This window comes from Epinephelus fuscoguttatus, linkage group LG9 (assembly GCF_011397635.1).
Source record: "Epinephelus fuscoguttatus linkage group LG9, E.fuscoguttatus.final_Chr_v1".
Lineage (NCBI taxonomy): Eukaryota > Metazoa > Chordata > Actinopteri > Perciformes > Serranidae > Epinephelus > Epinephelus fuscoguttatus.
Genome location: NC_064760.1, coordinates 19,899,372 through 19,915,182, shown reverse-complemented (window position 1 = coordinate 19,915,182; position 15,811 = coordinate 19,899,372). Strand labels below are relative to the sequence as shown.

At 42.0% G+C, this 15,811-nt stretch overlaps 1 protein-coding gene across 4 annotated transcripts in view; it reads left to right on the top strand.

Annotated features, from left to right (window-relative positions):
• The window catches only part of mbnl3 (muscleblind-like splicing regulator 3), a 40,593-nt gene that overhangs the window by 4,229 nt on the left and 20,553 nt on the right, over nucleotides 1-15,811 (top strand). For 2 of the 4 annotated variants that reach the window (XM_049585057.1, XM_049585060.1), the window contains exon 2: nucleotides 5,473-6,441. In XM_049585057.1, the coding sequence (XP_049441014.1) occupies nucleotides 6,268-6,441 (174 nt within the window). In that variant the 5' untranslated portion in view covers nucleotides 5,473-6,267. Of the gene's footprint in view, nucleotides 1-4,962; nucleotides 5,095-5,124; nucleotides 5,375-5,472; nucleotides 6,442-15,811 lie in introns of those variants that run through there. The other 2 variants (XM_049585059.1, XM_049585058.1) reach the window with 2 other exon arrangements.

Genomic DNA, 15,811 nt, shown 5'->3' with positions numbered 1-15,811 from the left:
CACCCCCATCTGCCCTCCTTATACTTTCCCCCGTCGCTTCCCACCTACATGCTGACCCCCACCTACTGACTGCTGGAGCCCCTTGTCTCACTGCAGACACCTGGAGGACCGGCAGCAGCATAATGACTGTTATAACTGGGGCGCTCTATATTTATTCTCCGTGCCGCATCTCTGCAAATGACTGTTTATGCTGCATTGTAAAGGTCGAACAAGTTCAGTAGGCCAAGAGTGATTCGGTACAAAATGTACACTCTTTATCACAGTTGTCTTACAACAAAATTAATAGTTTTAATTTAATTATGTTTTAAATGTTTAGATCATGTGTTTATCAGAGCTGAAACTACCAGTCTATTTATAGATTCGTTGATTGACAGAAAATTAATCTGCAGCTATTTTGAGAACAGTTTCAGCTTCTCAAATGTGAGGTTTGCTGCATTTCTTTGTCATATATGATATAAAATATATTTAAAGATGTTTCCATCGGCACTGAAAAAATGTTATGTTATTTTTTTTTACTATTTCTTGACACGGTTAATCAAAAAAATAAAATGCATTTAAGTCGATAAAAAAAACAATCATTAGTTGCACTCGAGAATAAATGGCACATTTTAGTCTATTTACATATAGATAAAGGCTATTGTCATGCTGTTTGTTTTTATTTAAGAGCTTTAACCCATTCATCAATGTTGTAGGGACAACACTGAGACAGTTATGGTGTGTGGGCTGAAACTGCACGATAATTCAGCCTCCAGCATGCAGCATCAATCCTCTCTTTAACTGAGCTCTTTATCAGTGTTTAGCTATAAGATTACTTCTCACCTGTATCTTTTCGCTTCAGCTGCCTCTTAACTATTTGCTCCTTGGTCGTTTGTTGTTCTTGTGTATTTTTTGGCCTCCTCATGATTTATCTCTGCCGTGGTAGGAACAGTACTGTGTTGTGCAATATTGCATCTTGGCAGTCAGTGTGTTTCTTTCCAAACTGAAGGATCTGTATTTCTAAGAGTGTTATCTCTTAAAAAAGACTGCTGATTAACTTCTACATCTTTGTAAAGACAGCCAGCCCAGTCGCCAGAATCAATGTTGGTACTGTATTTTTCTGGAAACCATGGATATGTTATCTTATATGTTTCATATATATCATATCAATGTAGTTCAGATTACATGTTTATGAGCTGAGTTTCTCATCGGGGGCAGATGGTGTGAGACCTATGCAAGACGGCTGCCAAGAAGTAGACCACTGTTTGAGACCAACAAACAACACAAGTGGGTATTTTTAACAAGACGTCGGGACATTTCCAGCCGTGTCTGTGGCAGAAAAAAGACAGTGTTTTTAATGATACATCGGGACATTTCCAGCCAGGATCAGTCTGGGAACAAAATTTGGCCTTGGCAATTTCCCTCTGGCCCGGCAAGTGCAAGCCTGTTTCCAGCTGTGTTTGTGGCGACAAAAGCGAGTATTCTTAACAATGCATTGGAAAGTGAGACAGGTGCCAAACAGGCTGACAAGTAGTAGGCTATCGTTCAAGACCAACAAACAATAAAGTGGGTATTTTTACAAGATGTAGGGACATTCCCAGCAGTGTTTGTGGTGACAGAACACGGGTTTTTTTTTTAACAAGACCTCAGGAAATTTCCAACTGTATTTTTTGGCGATAAAATCAGGTACTTTTAACAATACACCAGGACATTAGACAGCTTCCAAGCAGGCTGCCAAGTAGTAGACCACTGTTTGAGACCAACAAATAAAAAAGCAGATATTATTAATGACATGTTAGGACCTTTTCAGCCATGTTTCTGGCGACAGAAGCAGGCATTTTTAATGACATGCTGGGACATTCCCGGTGGGTTTTTTTTTTTTAGACGACACGTCAGGAAATTTCTGTTTGTGTTTGTGGGGACAAAAGCAGGTGTTTTTAATGCCATGTTGGGAGATTTCCAGCCATGTTTGTGGTGACAAAATCTGGTATTTTTTAATGATACTTCAGGATGTTTCAAGCTGTGTTTGTGGCAACAAAAGCAGGGATATTTGGTGGTTGTACGAGCCAGCTGTTGTTGGTAAATTATTCATTGACTGATGTGCAGATAAGTACAGTGGAGTCAATCAATCTGTTAGTGGGGTGACTTCTTTTTACCCATGCTAGAGGTGTGTCGTTGCAAAAGGTGGATGTATTGGTCTGTCAGTTCACTTAAGTCTAGACTTAAGTATCTCAACAACTGTTGAATGAATTGCCATTCATTTTTTAACAAACATTAATGGTGAGTCAGAGTGACTTTGACAAACTTTCACTTATCCTGTGACACATTCAGTTGATGGATTGACACACAGTTTTTTTTTTTTACATTAGTGGTTATTAGATATTGAATCCTAACGACTTTGGTGAACACCTGACTTTTCCTGCAGTGCTAACATGAGGTGGACATTTTGGATTTTTAGTCAAATACCTTATATTGGTTAGACTGTCATTAAATTTGATAGACACACCCATATATCCCCAACATTGAATTGTATATCTTTGGTGATACACTGAGATTTCCTCAAGAGTCATTATCATTTGTCCAATACTTTGATTAATGACCAAATACCTGCACAAACCAATGACAGCCCCATCAGCCCCAGCTTTACTTTGTGTTTAGTCAGGATGGCCATTTTAAGTGATAAATTCCTATTCAAGTACTCGCAATAAATTATTACAGAGTACTTGCCAAAAATTAAAAAATAAACATAAGAATAGGAACACCCAAGTGAATGGATGAGGTTAGGGTTAGCATACCTTTCTGTGCTGCACAGACTGAAGAGATTAGCCATGAATTTAACCTAACATAGCTTGCACAAAACATTCATTTTGTTTATTTTGCTGAAATGCTTGCAAACACCCCTCTTATGCTTGGTCACCATTTTGCCTGTAACATTAGATGATGTCTGACTGAAAACACTGAATGTTATTTGCAGCTGTGTAGATCTGTCATTTTTGCTTTATGGATCTGTGCAGATAACAGTTACATCACTGCAACCCATCCGAAGAAATATAAACTTAACTTAATATACAGGGTCAATTTATGTATATGTATATGTATATGTTTAACGAATGTTATTACTCTAAAACTGACGTGCAAATTGAGTACCTGAGTACCCATGCCTATTTCTTGTGTTTAGTGCTAATTATTAAATGCTAGCATGCTAACACTTTAACTAAGATGCTGATCATGGTGAACAACATACCAGCTAATTATCAGCATGTTAGCATGCGGACATTAGTAGTTAGCCTAAAGCCCTAATGCTGCATAAGTACAGCCTCACAGAGCTGCTAGCACAGCTGCAGACGGCGTTTTGTTTGTGTGATAGTCGAGGTTACACCCACTAACTCATAAAACGTACTCACTATTTTTCTTGAATGTCAGATCTATTATCTTATTAATAGCTCTCGCGGGTCGTTCTGGCTGTTCACAAACATGTTGTTAACAAACACAACCCCCAAGTGAGCATGTCACACTTCACCAACACACACATTATGCATGATTTGGCATGATTTCTCTTTTTTTATCTGCCTCTATTGTCTTCCAGTAGCCATAAAGGCCTTGGTAGAGGCCAAAGGTAAAGCTAACAAGGAAAGGCTTGGTTAAACAGTTGGTGAAATTTTCCTCCTGGAAAGAGACCCACAAGCAGCGTATATCAGCAAGTGAAAGGTCATTACTGTGTATATGCAAAGGTACAGGGTGCTGTATAAACTAGTCTGGCACTGGAGGACAGCCAGTGTTGCTGCGTAGCTTTCCAAGAATGGTCGTAATGGCAACTGTGCGCCATTTGGTGTCTGGTGTGGCGAGAGTGAGGCGAGGAAATGAGGAGTGTTGCTGAGGAGCATTTTGACGATGCGGGTTGCATATTGCTGAGCTGCGTCGTCAGGGTGTGCGTAAGCAAGGGCGCTTGACACTGATGTGGACCTGAATGCAGGACAGGCAAAGCTGCAGGAGGAGTGCTTGTTTTGTCCCCCTGAGAAAAGTTTCTATCGATCTGTAAGTAGGCTGGGAGGAGGAGGAGGCACAGACAAGCATAATGGTTAAGCAAGCAAAGCAGTTGCTGTACCTGCTCATCTCTCATTCCCGTCTGTCTCTTTTTTTGGGCTGGGATGTGCCTTTGTTCTTGTGTTTGAAGGTGGGTGTATCAATTCAGCTCCCACCTCCCCCTTATATCCCTCCTTCTCCCTCTCCACTGCGGTGTTCTCCTTCTGGGCTGTCTATCTGCATGCACACACACACACACACACACACACACACACACACACTCTTCGTTCCCTCACACTCTCCCCCCCGTCGGTTCCTCCGTCTGTGTCTGCCGCCATCAGACGCAGGGACTGATAATATCTGCTCCAGCCCCCCTCTCCTCCTCCTATTTTTTGTACTCCTCCTCTCCTGCATCTCGCCCATTGTTTATTGACTTTGTGCATTAATTTACTCCTGTGTCTCGTACAGGACAGTCTTCCTTTCTCCTCAGTTTTAAGCAACTCTAAAATCCAGGTTGGACTTTGCCTAAATTGTAGTTTCTCCTCTGAGTGTATCTTTATTGAGCCACCTTACTGATTGTTATCTGTATTCAGTTAGTGTCCAGACACGTCGCTCTGCTCCCTGCACAGCAGGCTGCATGCATCCTCCCTCCTTGTATCACACTGCAGTGTAGTCCACTGTCTGAATTAGACATGACCTCCTGAGAAGCTGTGTGGAGTCAGAGTTGTTGTACAGTTTGAATATTAGCATGTGGCTCAGCCATGACTGTGAAAAAATCCTGGGAGGAACAAGGACGGGCTCTGTGAAGGGAGGAGCTGCTGTGGAAACCGCCCTGTCATTGGTAGCCTGTGTGCTCTGCGTGGCTGCAAAAGTCTGTCTGATTGGCTGGAGCCTTGCATTGAGCACAGCAGCTGCAGTTGTGAAGCACTACCCTCCCTCTCTCCCTCTCTTTCTGCCCTGTCTCTCCTTTTTCCTACTTCTTCCCTTCACATTAATAACTGTCTGGGAATCATCAGTGTCGACCACACACGTGCCAGCCGGTGCGACTTCAAGGACACGGCTTTTCACAGTATATTGCAGCATGATTCATGTCAAGTTAGTCAATTACTTTCTGCTCCATGCAGCTCAGGGGAGCTGAAGTGACGTCTCTGTCCTGCCTGCAATCTCCCTCCATCCCCTCTCCCTTTTTCTCTCTCTCTCTCTTGTATCACTTAATCAAGACATAGCTTGCCCTTTCCTGTTCATTGCTGCTTCCCTCCCTCCCTGCTCTGCTCCCCTATTTGTTTGTCCTCGCTTTATTCTCTTTGGCTCTCTCCCTTCCACCCTCCTGCCTCGTGGTCCTCATCGCCCTCCGTTTAAACAAGCTCCGCACGAGGTTGTAGCTCCACATTAACAGCATTTTTCTCCTTCAACAGGCTGCTGTATTTTTGTCAACGCTTTGAATTAACGTTCTGTTTTTTTTTTCGTCCACAGCGAGACAGCAAGCAAGGACATGCAGAAGAGAGGTCAGTGAGGAGGATGACAACAGAAGAATAGATGACGGCGAAGGAGGGATGAGAAAGAGACTGAAATAAGAGGAGGAAGTGGAACTCCAAAGTGCCTACTGCGAGGGGTTGTCTGCTGCTGTTTAGCTGCTGGATGAGAGCAGGACGGGGCTCAATGTGTGTCTGGCCTTGAATGGAGGCTATATTTTATCCTGACAGCCACAGAGTCATCCATCCCACGTTGCTGAGCTGCAGTCCCCACATACTGAGCTGAGCCTCCACCTCATCTCATCACTGCAAGGACGCCATTCCTATAAGGTTTTGAAATCTTCTCTCTCAGGCCGTTCAAACACAACTACAGCGACTGCCCCAGCCTCGGCCATGTTGACGTGAATGTAACCGTGACTTATGGTGGGCGTCAGACGATTCAGGTGAAGGCACAGACTCTCAGTGACACATGCCAGAGTGATGTCCTCAGAGTAGCTTCTGTTTTTTCTTTTTTTTTTTTCGCTGCGAGACAGAGCTGGCCTCTGCTCACAGTCTACTCCCTCTATCTCAAACTTCAGCTGCCACTTTTCCCAGGAAGAACTAATAAACAACCCCAAAAATACACCAACCAAAAGGACCTGCTGCCTATTAGGAAAAACTGAAAATATTTTTGCTTCTGTTTCTGTTTCACTGGGGATTTTTTTTTTCTTGCATCACTATTAGTCACCCTTGCTCTCACCGGACAGTTTTCCGTCCATCTGCCCTCGCCACCGCTCAGTGCTTGTGAGCGACTCTGATGGCTGTCAGCATGACCATGGGACGGGACACCAAATGGCTGACCCTGGAAGTGTGTCGTGAGTTTCAGAGAGGCACCTGCTCGCGGTCTGATGCCGAGTGCAAGTTTGCTCACCCCTCCCGGAGCTGCCATGTGGAGAATGGCCGAGTCATCGCCTGCTTTGACTCGCTCAAGGTAACAGCGCAACTGACATTGCACGTCTTGTTTGTTTAGACACACGCATTGTGATCCGTGTCAGGTTAGCTGATGCTTTTGGCCATGTTGACACACAACACACACAGATACACACAGACCAGGGTTTCCTGTTGTGGTTTATAGCAGAGTGTTTCAGAAGTGGTCCATCTCTGCCATAAATATATTTAATGAGTGTGACTATCGTTAAGGGTGTCATCTACAAACTCAATTGTCTGAGAGAGAAGATGCGTCAGGATGCGGGTGGCTCACCACCTCAGCTAAACAATTTCCTGGAAACGCTGCAAACTATGTCAGTTGGTCAGCTGATCCACCCTTTTAACCCACACTTAGATTTTTAAAGCTTTTTTGTCAGAATTTCCCTTATTTTATCAATAATTCTGTGGTTTTTGATATTGTGAAATATGATGAACAAGTTTGTTGTCTTTATTAACAATTTAGAAAGTCACTCAGCAAATGATATTTTAATGAACTTGACTGTCATCATGCAGTCTTAAGTGATTTTAACTCAGGATATGGATATGGATATGGATTAAGTCTTATTTTGTGATAGCAGTATATTATGATACAGAACATTTAAGACTAATGCTGAAATATCTACATGTGACTTGTTTTGGTACTTATTTTCCTCTAAAGGTGCAGTAACGGATTATAATCCAATACACTTTGTTAAAATATGGGAATATCTACTCATAGTCCACTAGCTGTCCATTTATACACAGCCCTGGCTCCGCAAAGCTCCTTTCCCACTGGACAAAAACCCGCAGACACCCATGGAAAAGAAAATGATTGCCATTCATTCCAGGTACAAATGACTCTGCAGTAGTCACAGGTATTTATCGGCTCCAGCTCTGATCGGCCCAGATCGGCAGTGATGGAAATACGCCACCTAGGTAAATGCATTAATTTTGGCCCATTTGACGACACTACTCAGTGCAACCCTACACACTGCCACAAAATATCGTCCATCTCTGTCCAGGCAGCCTCAAGCATTGATCAGAATTAGTTGGCACGGAGTTTAAGAGAGACTGAATAAGCAAGAAAAATGAAAAAGATGTAACCACCGTAACATTTTCACTGGCGTCCATTTCATCTGGTAACTAACCTGTCCGTGACGTTGAATGTGACACACCAGAAAAAAAAATAGAAGGCATACTTGTCTATCTACTGGCAATGGGAAAGCAGCCTATCGCCTACTTTTACGGGTTTTCTTGCGTTTAAAACCTGAATATACGCAATAATTTTGGTGTTGAAAGAATACAAATGTGGAAAAAAAGAAAGTGGCTGGAACTGAGCTACACAAAGCTAATCCAGCCGGTCAGCAACAGAGGGCGTTGATGCACACAACAGGGTAAAGGCCATGGATATGGCTGTATAAAGAGAATGCCAGTGGGAGCGAGAGGGACCGTAAATGCTGTAAATGACTGGAGGGGTGTATTTGTTTAGGTGTTGAGTTCAAATATCAACAGTCTTTCTCCAGAATGGCCGACTCCACCTTTAAAGGTTATTTTTGCCTTTAGTACACAGCGTATTTTTGAGAGACAGACAGAGAAGGGGGAGAGAAAAGGGGAGGAGAGGGGGAGTGCAGCCTTTAAGCAGTTTTACTCATTGATTTGCGACATTGTCTGCAATGATGTAATACATTCAGATATATTAAAGGAATAGTTACCACAGTATAAATGGTATTGAAAGGTCTCTGGTGGTGGACAAATTTTGTCTCATGGTATATGTAAGGAATAACACCCGACAAGTTACATGTTCCATGACTGTCATGAATGTAGAATAGCTAATGTTATTTCAGAAGTTCTCACTTTCCTCCTAATGTGGACCTTCAGACTCAAAAATATCCAACTAAACTAAATTTAAGTGATTCTTACTGTGCAGCTTTTTAGCTTTTTCTCAATTAGTTACACAAATAACCCCAGCTCCAAGCTCTTTCTCTTAACCTCATTGTTGCTTCTAATAAAAATCCTGCGTCACAGATGTCCAGTTATCATGTCAGGTGATTAAAAGTTAATTCACACCTTCAAGCCAATCAGAATTCAGGATTTTATTGTCATATTGCCCAACCCTAATTTTAAATAGGCAAGTTCTCTAAAAATAAACACATATACATACGTATAACACTGTCAGAGTCTGTCTTCTGGTTATCAAGATATTTATTGTTTCCATTTTGCCCGGGCGTGATGGAAATTTCCCGTACAGCCACATTGCCGACAGTCTGTCTGTCCATCAGTGATGCGGGCTTGTCGATGGTGCTGCTTCAACATCACTTCAGCTGCTCTCCTGACTCTCGTCTCCTCCACAGAACCACAACACTAGCTCCACTCATACACAGCGGAAAAAAAACTAATAGTCTGAGAAGTGACGATGCTTCACTGTATTTCAAAAGAGCTCCGTCTATCGATGGCCGATTGCGCTAAAATCGAGAATAGGCTGCTGCTGTTGTCGACGGCGTGTGTGTTTTTGCTCGACCAGCTTTCATGCAGAGAAAAAAGTGAGACCCAGACAAGGAGCTTTCTGTCTGAGTGCAGCTGCTGTCTCCTCGTTTATTGAGTTAGAATTTATTATTCAGCCATTTTTCTGTGTTATGTCCTCTAGAGCAGGAGGGAGATGGAGAGGGAGAGAGAGGGAGAGAATCAGAGAGGGGGGCCTAGCAACAGCACAGGAGTGCATACCCATTGGATAGTTTGATCTTCCTGAGTGGCACGGCTGTTTTTAGCACAGAGCAACAGCCTGGCTCTGTACTGGTTGCATCAATGGGAGAAAGGGACGAGCAGCTTTGTACCAAAGGCAGTGAACAAGCATTAAAGGCCATGTTCGGTTGTTTGAAGCCCTGGGGTCATGTCGTTAGAGAAAGAACTGAAGTTGATGACAGTTGAAGGTCAAAGCGGCTTTCTTTATCAGGAGCTGCAGTGGGGCTTTAATACCAGTGCAGTATGTCAACAACTACCTCTTTACAGCAGCGTTTCAGTCCCCATTGTTGTTCAGGATTATTCTCAGCTGGCAGCCGTTGTTTTTGGTCGACTGACTGGAAAAAACAAAGAAGCACCACGTTCGAGCTGCTCTAGAGCATCACTCCTTCCTCCCGCTCTCCGCCCACCCCTCCCTTCTTTGTTAATTTTATGGATTTATCTGCTAATGGCCTCCCTCCTCACCGTCCCTCCCATATCTGGCATCTCCGGCCTGGTCCGAGCAGCGATCGCTGTTGCTCCTCCATTAGCTCCGTCTAAACCTGCTCCAGGGGAGGGAGGGAGGGGAGGAGGTGTGTGTGTACGTGTGTGTGTGGGGGGGGGGGGGGGGGGGGGTGATCACCACCTAGTTCTTTTTACCTTGTTAACTGGAGTGCTGTTGTCATTTCAAATGATTAGTGTGGACATCACATCTGCCCCACGTACAGTAGATTCAACAGCAGTGTCACTTTTGGATGACATCATGGTAGAGCTGCAACTAACACTTATTTTCATCATTGATTAATCTGTAAAATACTTTGTCGATTAATAGATTAACACAGAAAATAGAGAATAATGCGCAACACAAGTACTTAGAGACAAAGACAGTGACTTTAAAAAGCTGCTTTTGTCAAACAACAGACCCAAAGATGCTCAGATTACTATCACATGAAGGCTCAAAAACACCAAACTGACATCAAAGAAGTAGTGGCGATGAAGGCCGACTGTTGCATCATCTGTGTCTCGGCCAAAAAGTTGCACCCGAACACTTTGACAGGACTACAGCTAACGGCCAGCTAGCACATATGTTGGGCACCTGCATGAGTGGAAATAAGTCTCCACACCAGCAGACAGTGGTAGTCTGTATTTATCATTCAAAATGGGAAACCAGAAGACCGACAGCATGAATTCATGACACTAGTTAGCCACTTAGCACATTAGCAACATAACCAGATGTTGAAAGAACAAATTATATTTACTGTGCGCTACTGAACAATGAAGAACTCAGTAGCTAAAAAAATAATCTTGCCAGGGGTGCTGAGTAACTCACCTGTTTCGCCATTTGTTTGTTTTCCTCATTGACGGGCTCTGCCAGGCTCAAAAAAGGCAGACAAGGGCCTAGTGGCACCAACGGTGTGGGACATATCGCAAATACTAAGGCGATAGATACTCACCTACGGCATGACAGTGGCTGACGGCCAACCGTCGGCTTGCTGTTGGGCCCTAAGACAAAGAAAAACAGGAAATCTTTGCATTAAACCACAATATTTGTTTTTTTATACGAACAAGACCCAATGGCCGCCCACACCAAGAATAAAAAAATCATTCTATCTCAAGTGGATGGCAGAGTTCACACTGACACTGGCAGATGATATCATTGGGATCACTTTCAGAGGGATTTAATTAATGACAGAAACACTGACAGACAATTAAAATCCATCTTAATTTACCAAGCATTGCGTTTAACAGGGAAGGGACTCGTCACTGGGGTTCAGTCGTTCATCAGTGTGAATCCTCACATTGTCATTGTTATAGTAATCGTTCTTGGTGTGAACAGCCCGTAAGAGTTGCTAGAATCTCTGTGAGGCTCTTCAAAAGGTTAGGGGATCACCAAAGTGATTATGAGTCATTGGCTGAGTACAGTAGATGACTGTACCAAATTTAATGGCAGCTCATCAAATTTTTATTGAGACATTTCACTAAAACCCTAAAATGTCAGCTTTGTGGTGAAGCTAGATAAAAACTCACCAAAATCAGGAGGATTCATCTTCTGAAGACAACGAATGTTGCAACGAAAATACATCTAAATCCATCCAGTAGTAGTGACGAGATTAGGACATTCAGGACTGCTGCTTTTCAGAAGTCATCATCTACTCCTAAAAGTAGAGCGGAGCTGGAGAGACTGTTTCACTGCAGTAGCAACACAACTGCTTTCTTGCCACTGCATTGTTACGGCACCATGCTAAAACCAGATGAATAATTTTTTTGGATTGTTTTATTGTTTGGATATTTCAGATTGAAAGTGTTTGACATGTTGCCATCTCTAAAATCAAACATTAATATCATAGCATTGCTTTCTGTTTTCTTCAGAGCGCACAAGCTACCAAATACAATGGACACCTTCTTTTTTTATACTGTTACTTCGGTTGAACCGCCATTATTTCATCTACTGAGGACAGTAACTCAGAGAACGCTTACTGATACTCTTTGGTAACTGGGGCAAGCTACCAATAGCTGACGGAAAAAGCACAAACGCTCCCCTCTTCCTGTTTTGGCTGTGCAATGGTTAACTCACCTCCTTTGTACTGTTAATCAAGCCTTCATTTTCCCGGGAGATCTTATCCAGTGGCGGAAGGAATTGCATAGTGAAAACGAGGCTTATGGGAGCCAATCTAAACAATGATGGGGTCATTATGGTACAGCCATTACACTGTGCAATTAACATTTACTTCATGATGATAAGTTAAAGCAAAAAAAGGCTTGTGTAATGTCACTATCACGAATAGAGTCATGTTTTTAACCAATCAAAATTCCAGTGGTGTCATTTTTGTATATGTCCAATTAAAATTTACTTCATAATAAGTTAAAGTAAAAATCTCGGTTTCTGCTTTAAGTTGTGAACTCTGCAGATCTGTTTGTTTATTGTTTGATTGATTAATATCTCCTCTATCTTTCTCTCTTTTCTCTGAATGCATCAACAACACACTACTGTACTAACAGGGACTTTCTCTGTGTTGCGTAGTGTGTTGCTATGGCAACCAAAGGGAGATTCCTGACCCACTACTCTCCTCAATGCCGCGTTTTATTTGCCTCCTTCTCCACCACAGATTTCATAGCTCTTGAAAAGCTTTTGTGTCCATGTCCATGTTTTCGGAGCACACAATGCATAAAGCGCACCATTGGACTCATTAATAGGTACTTCTGATTCCCTGTGAGTTTGAGCAGGCCTTGCTGGGCTCATGGGACTCGCTCCTCATTACAGACTCATCCCTAAACACACAGCCCACTGACGCAAAGCTTGCTCACATCTCCAGTGTAGGCGAGAGTGTTTGTGTAAGCCTTGTGTGCCGTCCTGACCATTTTTCAGGCTGCTGCATGTTTTGCTTGTACGCTTTTTGTCTGGTGTGTGAGGTCCTGTGAATCTCTGCTGGATGCTGGTATAGGAGACACTGCAGTTTGTCCTATATAGCTCTCCTGCTGCTTTTTTGTTGCGCCCTCATCTCAGCGCGACATCATCCATCACCGTCAGAGTCTCTGCACCATGACGTCAGTTTGTCTTCGGAGTTTTTTAGCCGTGCGGCACTCTCGCGATCACCTAATGAGAGCTGGTTTTGTGTGGGTGTGGTTTGATGACAGAGCATGAGGCTGACGCTCAGCGGAGGTAGCTTAGCGGGTTAACAGCTCATCTGCAGGGCCAGACAGCTGCTGTCGGCCCAGGGGTTTAATGGAGACTGCAGTTTTTTCCTCAGAGTGTGTGTGTTGACCTGCAGTGTTCCTGCGGCACCATCTTCACCTTCCCCACTGACTCCGGCAGGGAGGAAGGACACGACTTTAACGATGTTCTGGGGCAAAATGAATTGCTTTTAGATAAGTGCCTCAAAATCTGATTTAGGGTTTGACAAGAAGCCAAAAGTGACAAGTAGAAAAATGAGCACAAAGAATTGCTTCTGATCAAAAATGGTGTCTGCTGAATCGAGATGAGCCTCCACTGATGAAAATACAGAATTATAGCAACTTAAGTTAGTCGATCTTGTTTTTTATCCGTAGTTTCAAGACACATTGCATTGATCACAAGATTGATCTCTGATACTGACAATTTTTAGGGAGTTATGCCCTCATCAGAGGCACTACACCTGCAGCCACATGATTTAACTTTTATCCAATATCCAGTTTAATTTATAATTCATAATTCTACTGAGCAATGTGACCTCTGGTAATATTGTTTTTATAACTATTTCTTGCTGTGTCATTCACTTTTATTATAAAGGGAATCTATTTTGCGCGACACTGGTTCCAGTCACACAAACTGTCTGCCGTCGTTGTTGAAGCCTGCATGTGATGAATGAAGCTTTGCATACAAGACAAATAGAAATGCTTTGACTATGAACATAGGCCCGACAGCAGACGATGGCTGCTCCGCCAACATACCGTATTTGTTGATGAATAGTCATGAATAGTTCTCTGTGTTCATCAGATCAGCATGTTTAATTTTTGTAATTATTCATTGTTTTTAATGGGACACATTGTTACAGTAGAAAAGTACAACACTTGATAACAATCACCTTCACTTGAGTTTAAACCTTGTGTTTAACCCGACCTTGTCCTGACCTTCTGAAGGTGAGGAGTAAAGATCATGAAGTAACCAATGATTAGAGATTAGCTCCTCAACTATACTTGATAAAATGGATTTACATATATAACGTCCAGTAGTGGAAGTACATTTACTCAAATACTGTTGTTAAGTACAGATTTGATACTTAATATTTTTGCTAGCTGCAGTGATAAACTGCATTTATGGATCAAAAACTTGGGACAGAATCATTCCAATACAAATGCTGTATAAATAATTTGCTCTTAGTAATTAAGTAGTCTGCTTACAGTGTTAATTTTAAGTCTTTTTATACATGACAACACATGGAAAAATATTTTAAAATTACAGCAGATTTTTTTTTGACTTAACTCTCCTGATACTTTGGCTGGTAGGACAGTAAAACATAATCTAACTGAGGCTTATGACAAACTGCCCAAAAGGAACCAAAGAGATGCAACAGTGAAATTTCCTCAGGCTACCTCATGTGATGTACTGAAACAATGAGAAACGGTCAAGGCTACTGATGGAGACATTAAATGAATGAGGAAAGGGAAAAGCACCTGCGGTTGAAGCTGTCCTTGTCATGTGGATTGATAATGCCAGGTCACTTAATGCCTCCATGTGATGCCCCCCATGACTGTATATTCATGTAATAAATATATAAATGTCAGTTAGATGGTAATCTGCATGAGGATTAAAGAAAAAGAAAGCACATGTAGTTATAATAATCATCTGCTTATAGTGGTCAATTTGACTTGGACAGACGTGATCAGTATAAAAGGTTTCCCCTCAGAGTTGCAAATTGTAAGCACTTCCCTTATTGTTACACGGTTACATTAACGATCAATTAATTAAAGCTCACAGCAAAATACTGCATATTCTCTGATAGCATTTCATAGCCTATGAAACATAAAAAGTATGTACAGCCCTAGAAATATGCAACACATTGAATATAACTTAATAATGCCTCGCTGTGCCTGCTTTATTTTCCATTGTCACTGCAGCACTCTTCTTCCAGACCCCAAGATGGCCGCCTTGTCATAAAATAGTTACACTGTGGCCATTTTTTTGCTAATGCTAGTCATTGAAATGTACTTTCAAAACACACCATTCTTCTGATATAATAGGAGACTACACATTGTTTATAGTGAAAATCAGACCTCTATTTGAATGATTAAATTTCATCATGTTCAATCAAATCGTTAACAAACGATCAATTGATTGTCGCTTAATCGTTATCATCCCTGATTCCACTGTATTAGATATTTTACTTTATTAGTATTTTACATATAAAACATAGGATGAGCTCATCTAATAATATAATATATAAGTGTGTAAAAATGACAGGGACTATTTTTCTGCATCAAGTAATTTTACTTTTAATAAAGGGTTAGTTCACCCTGAAATTAAAAATATATATATTTTTCCTCTTACCTGTAGTGCTATTTATCAGTCTAGATTGTTCTGGTGTGAATTGCAGAGTGTCGGAGATATCAGCCGTAGAGATGTCTGCCTTCTCTTGAATATAATGGACTTAGATGGCACTCAGCTTGTGGTGCTCAAAACGCCAAAAAGTACATTTAAAAAACTCAGTGTCTCTTTCCAGAAATCATGACCTGGTTACTCAAAGTAATCCACAGACCTTGTTGTGAGCAGATTTTGTAGAAACTATTTTCTTTCCACTGAACTACACCAACCGTCCCTGCTACCACTACCCCTAATAGGGAGACCTTTAAAAATGCTGCTGATTCCATTTTAGTTTGAACACTGCAGGGTTGCATTTTGGTCTGGACGGGTAGAAACGTACCCTTTTAAAAATGATGACACAGATATCCTCCTTTGATTCCTGATTCAGTCAGTCACAGCTTGTCAAGTCAAAACATTATAGCCAGGCCTACATACCTTTTGTGATTACATCCTTCTCGTGAGGGTACTCAAGTAATATTGCCTCAGCTTCCTCCAGTAATGGATAATGCGTCCTGCCAGCACCCCTCTAATAAGTCACTATATTTGCTTTAGTTTCACCTCTTCCTCAGTCCAGCAGAGAGCTCTCTGGTCTTACTTTTCCCCATCTCTGTAGTATTTTCTA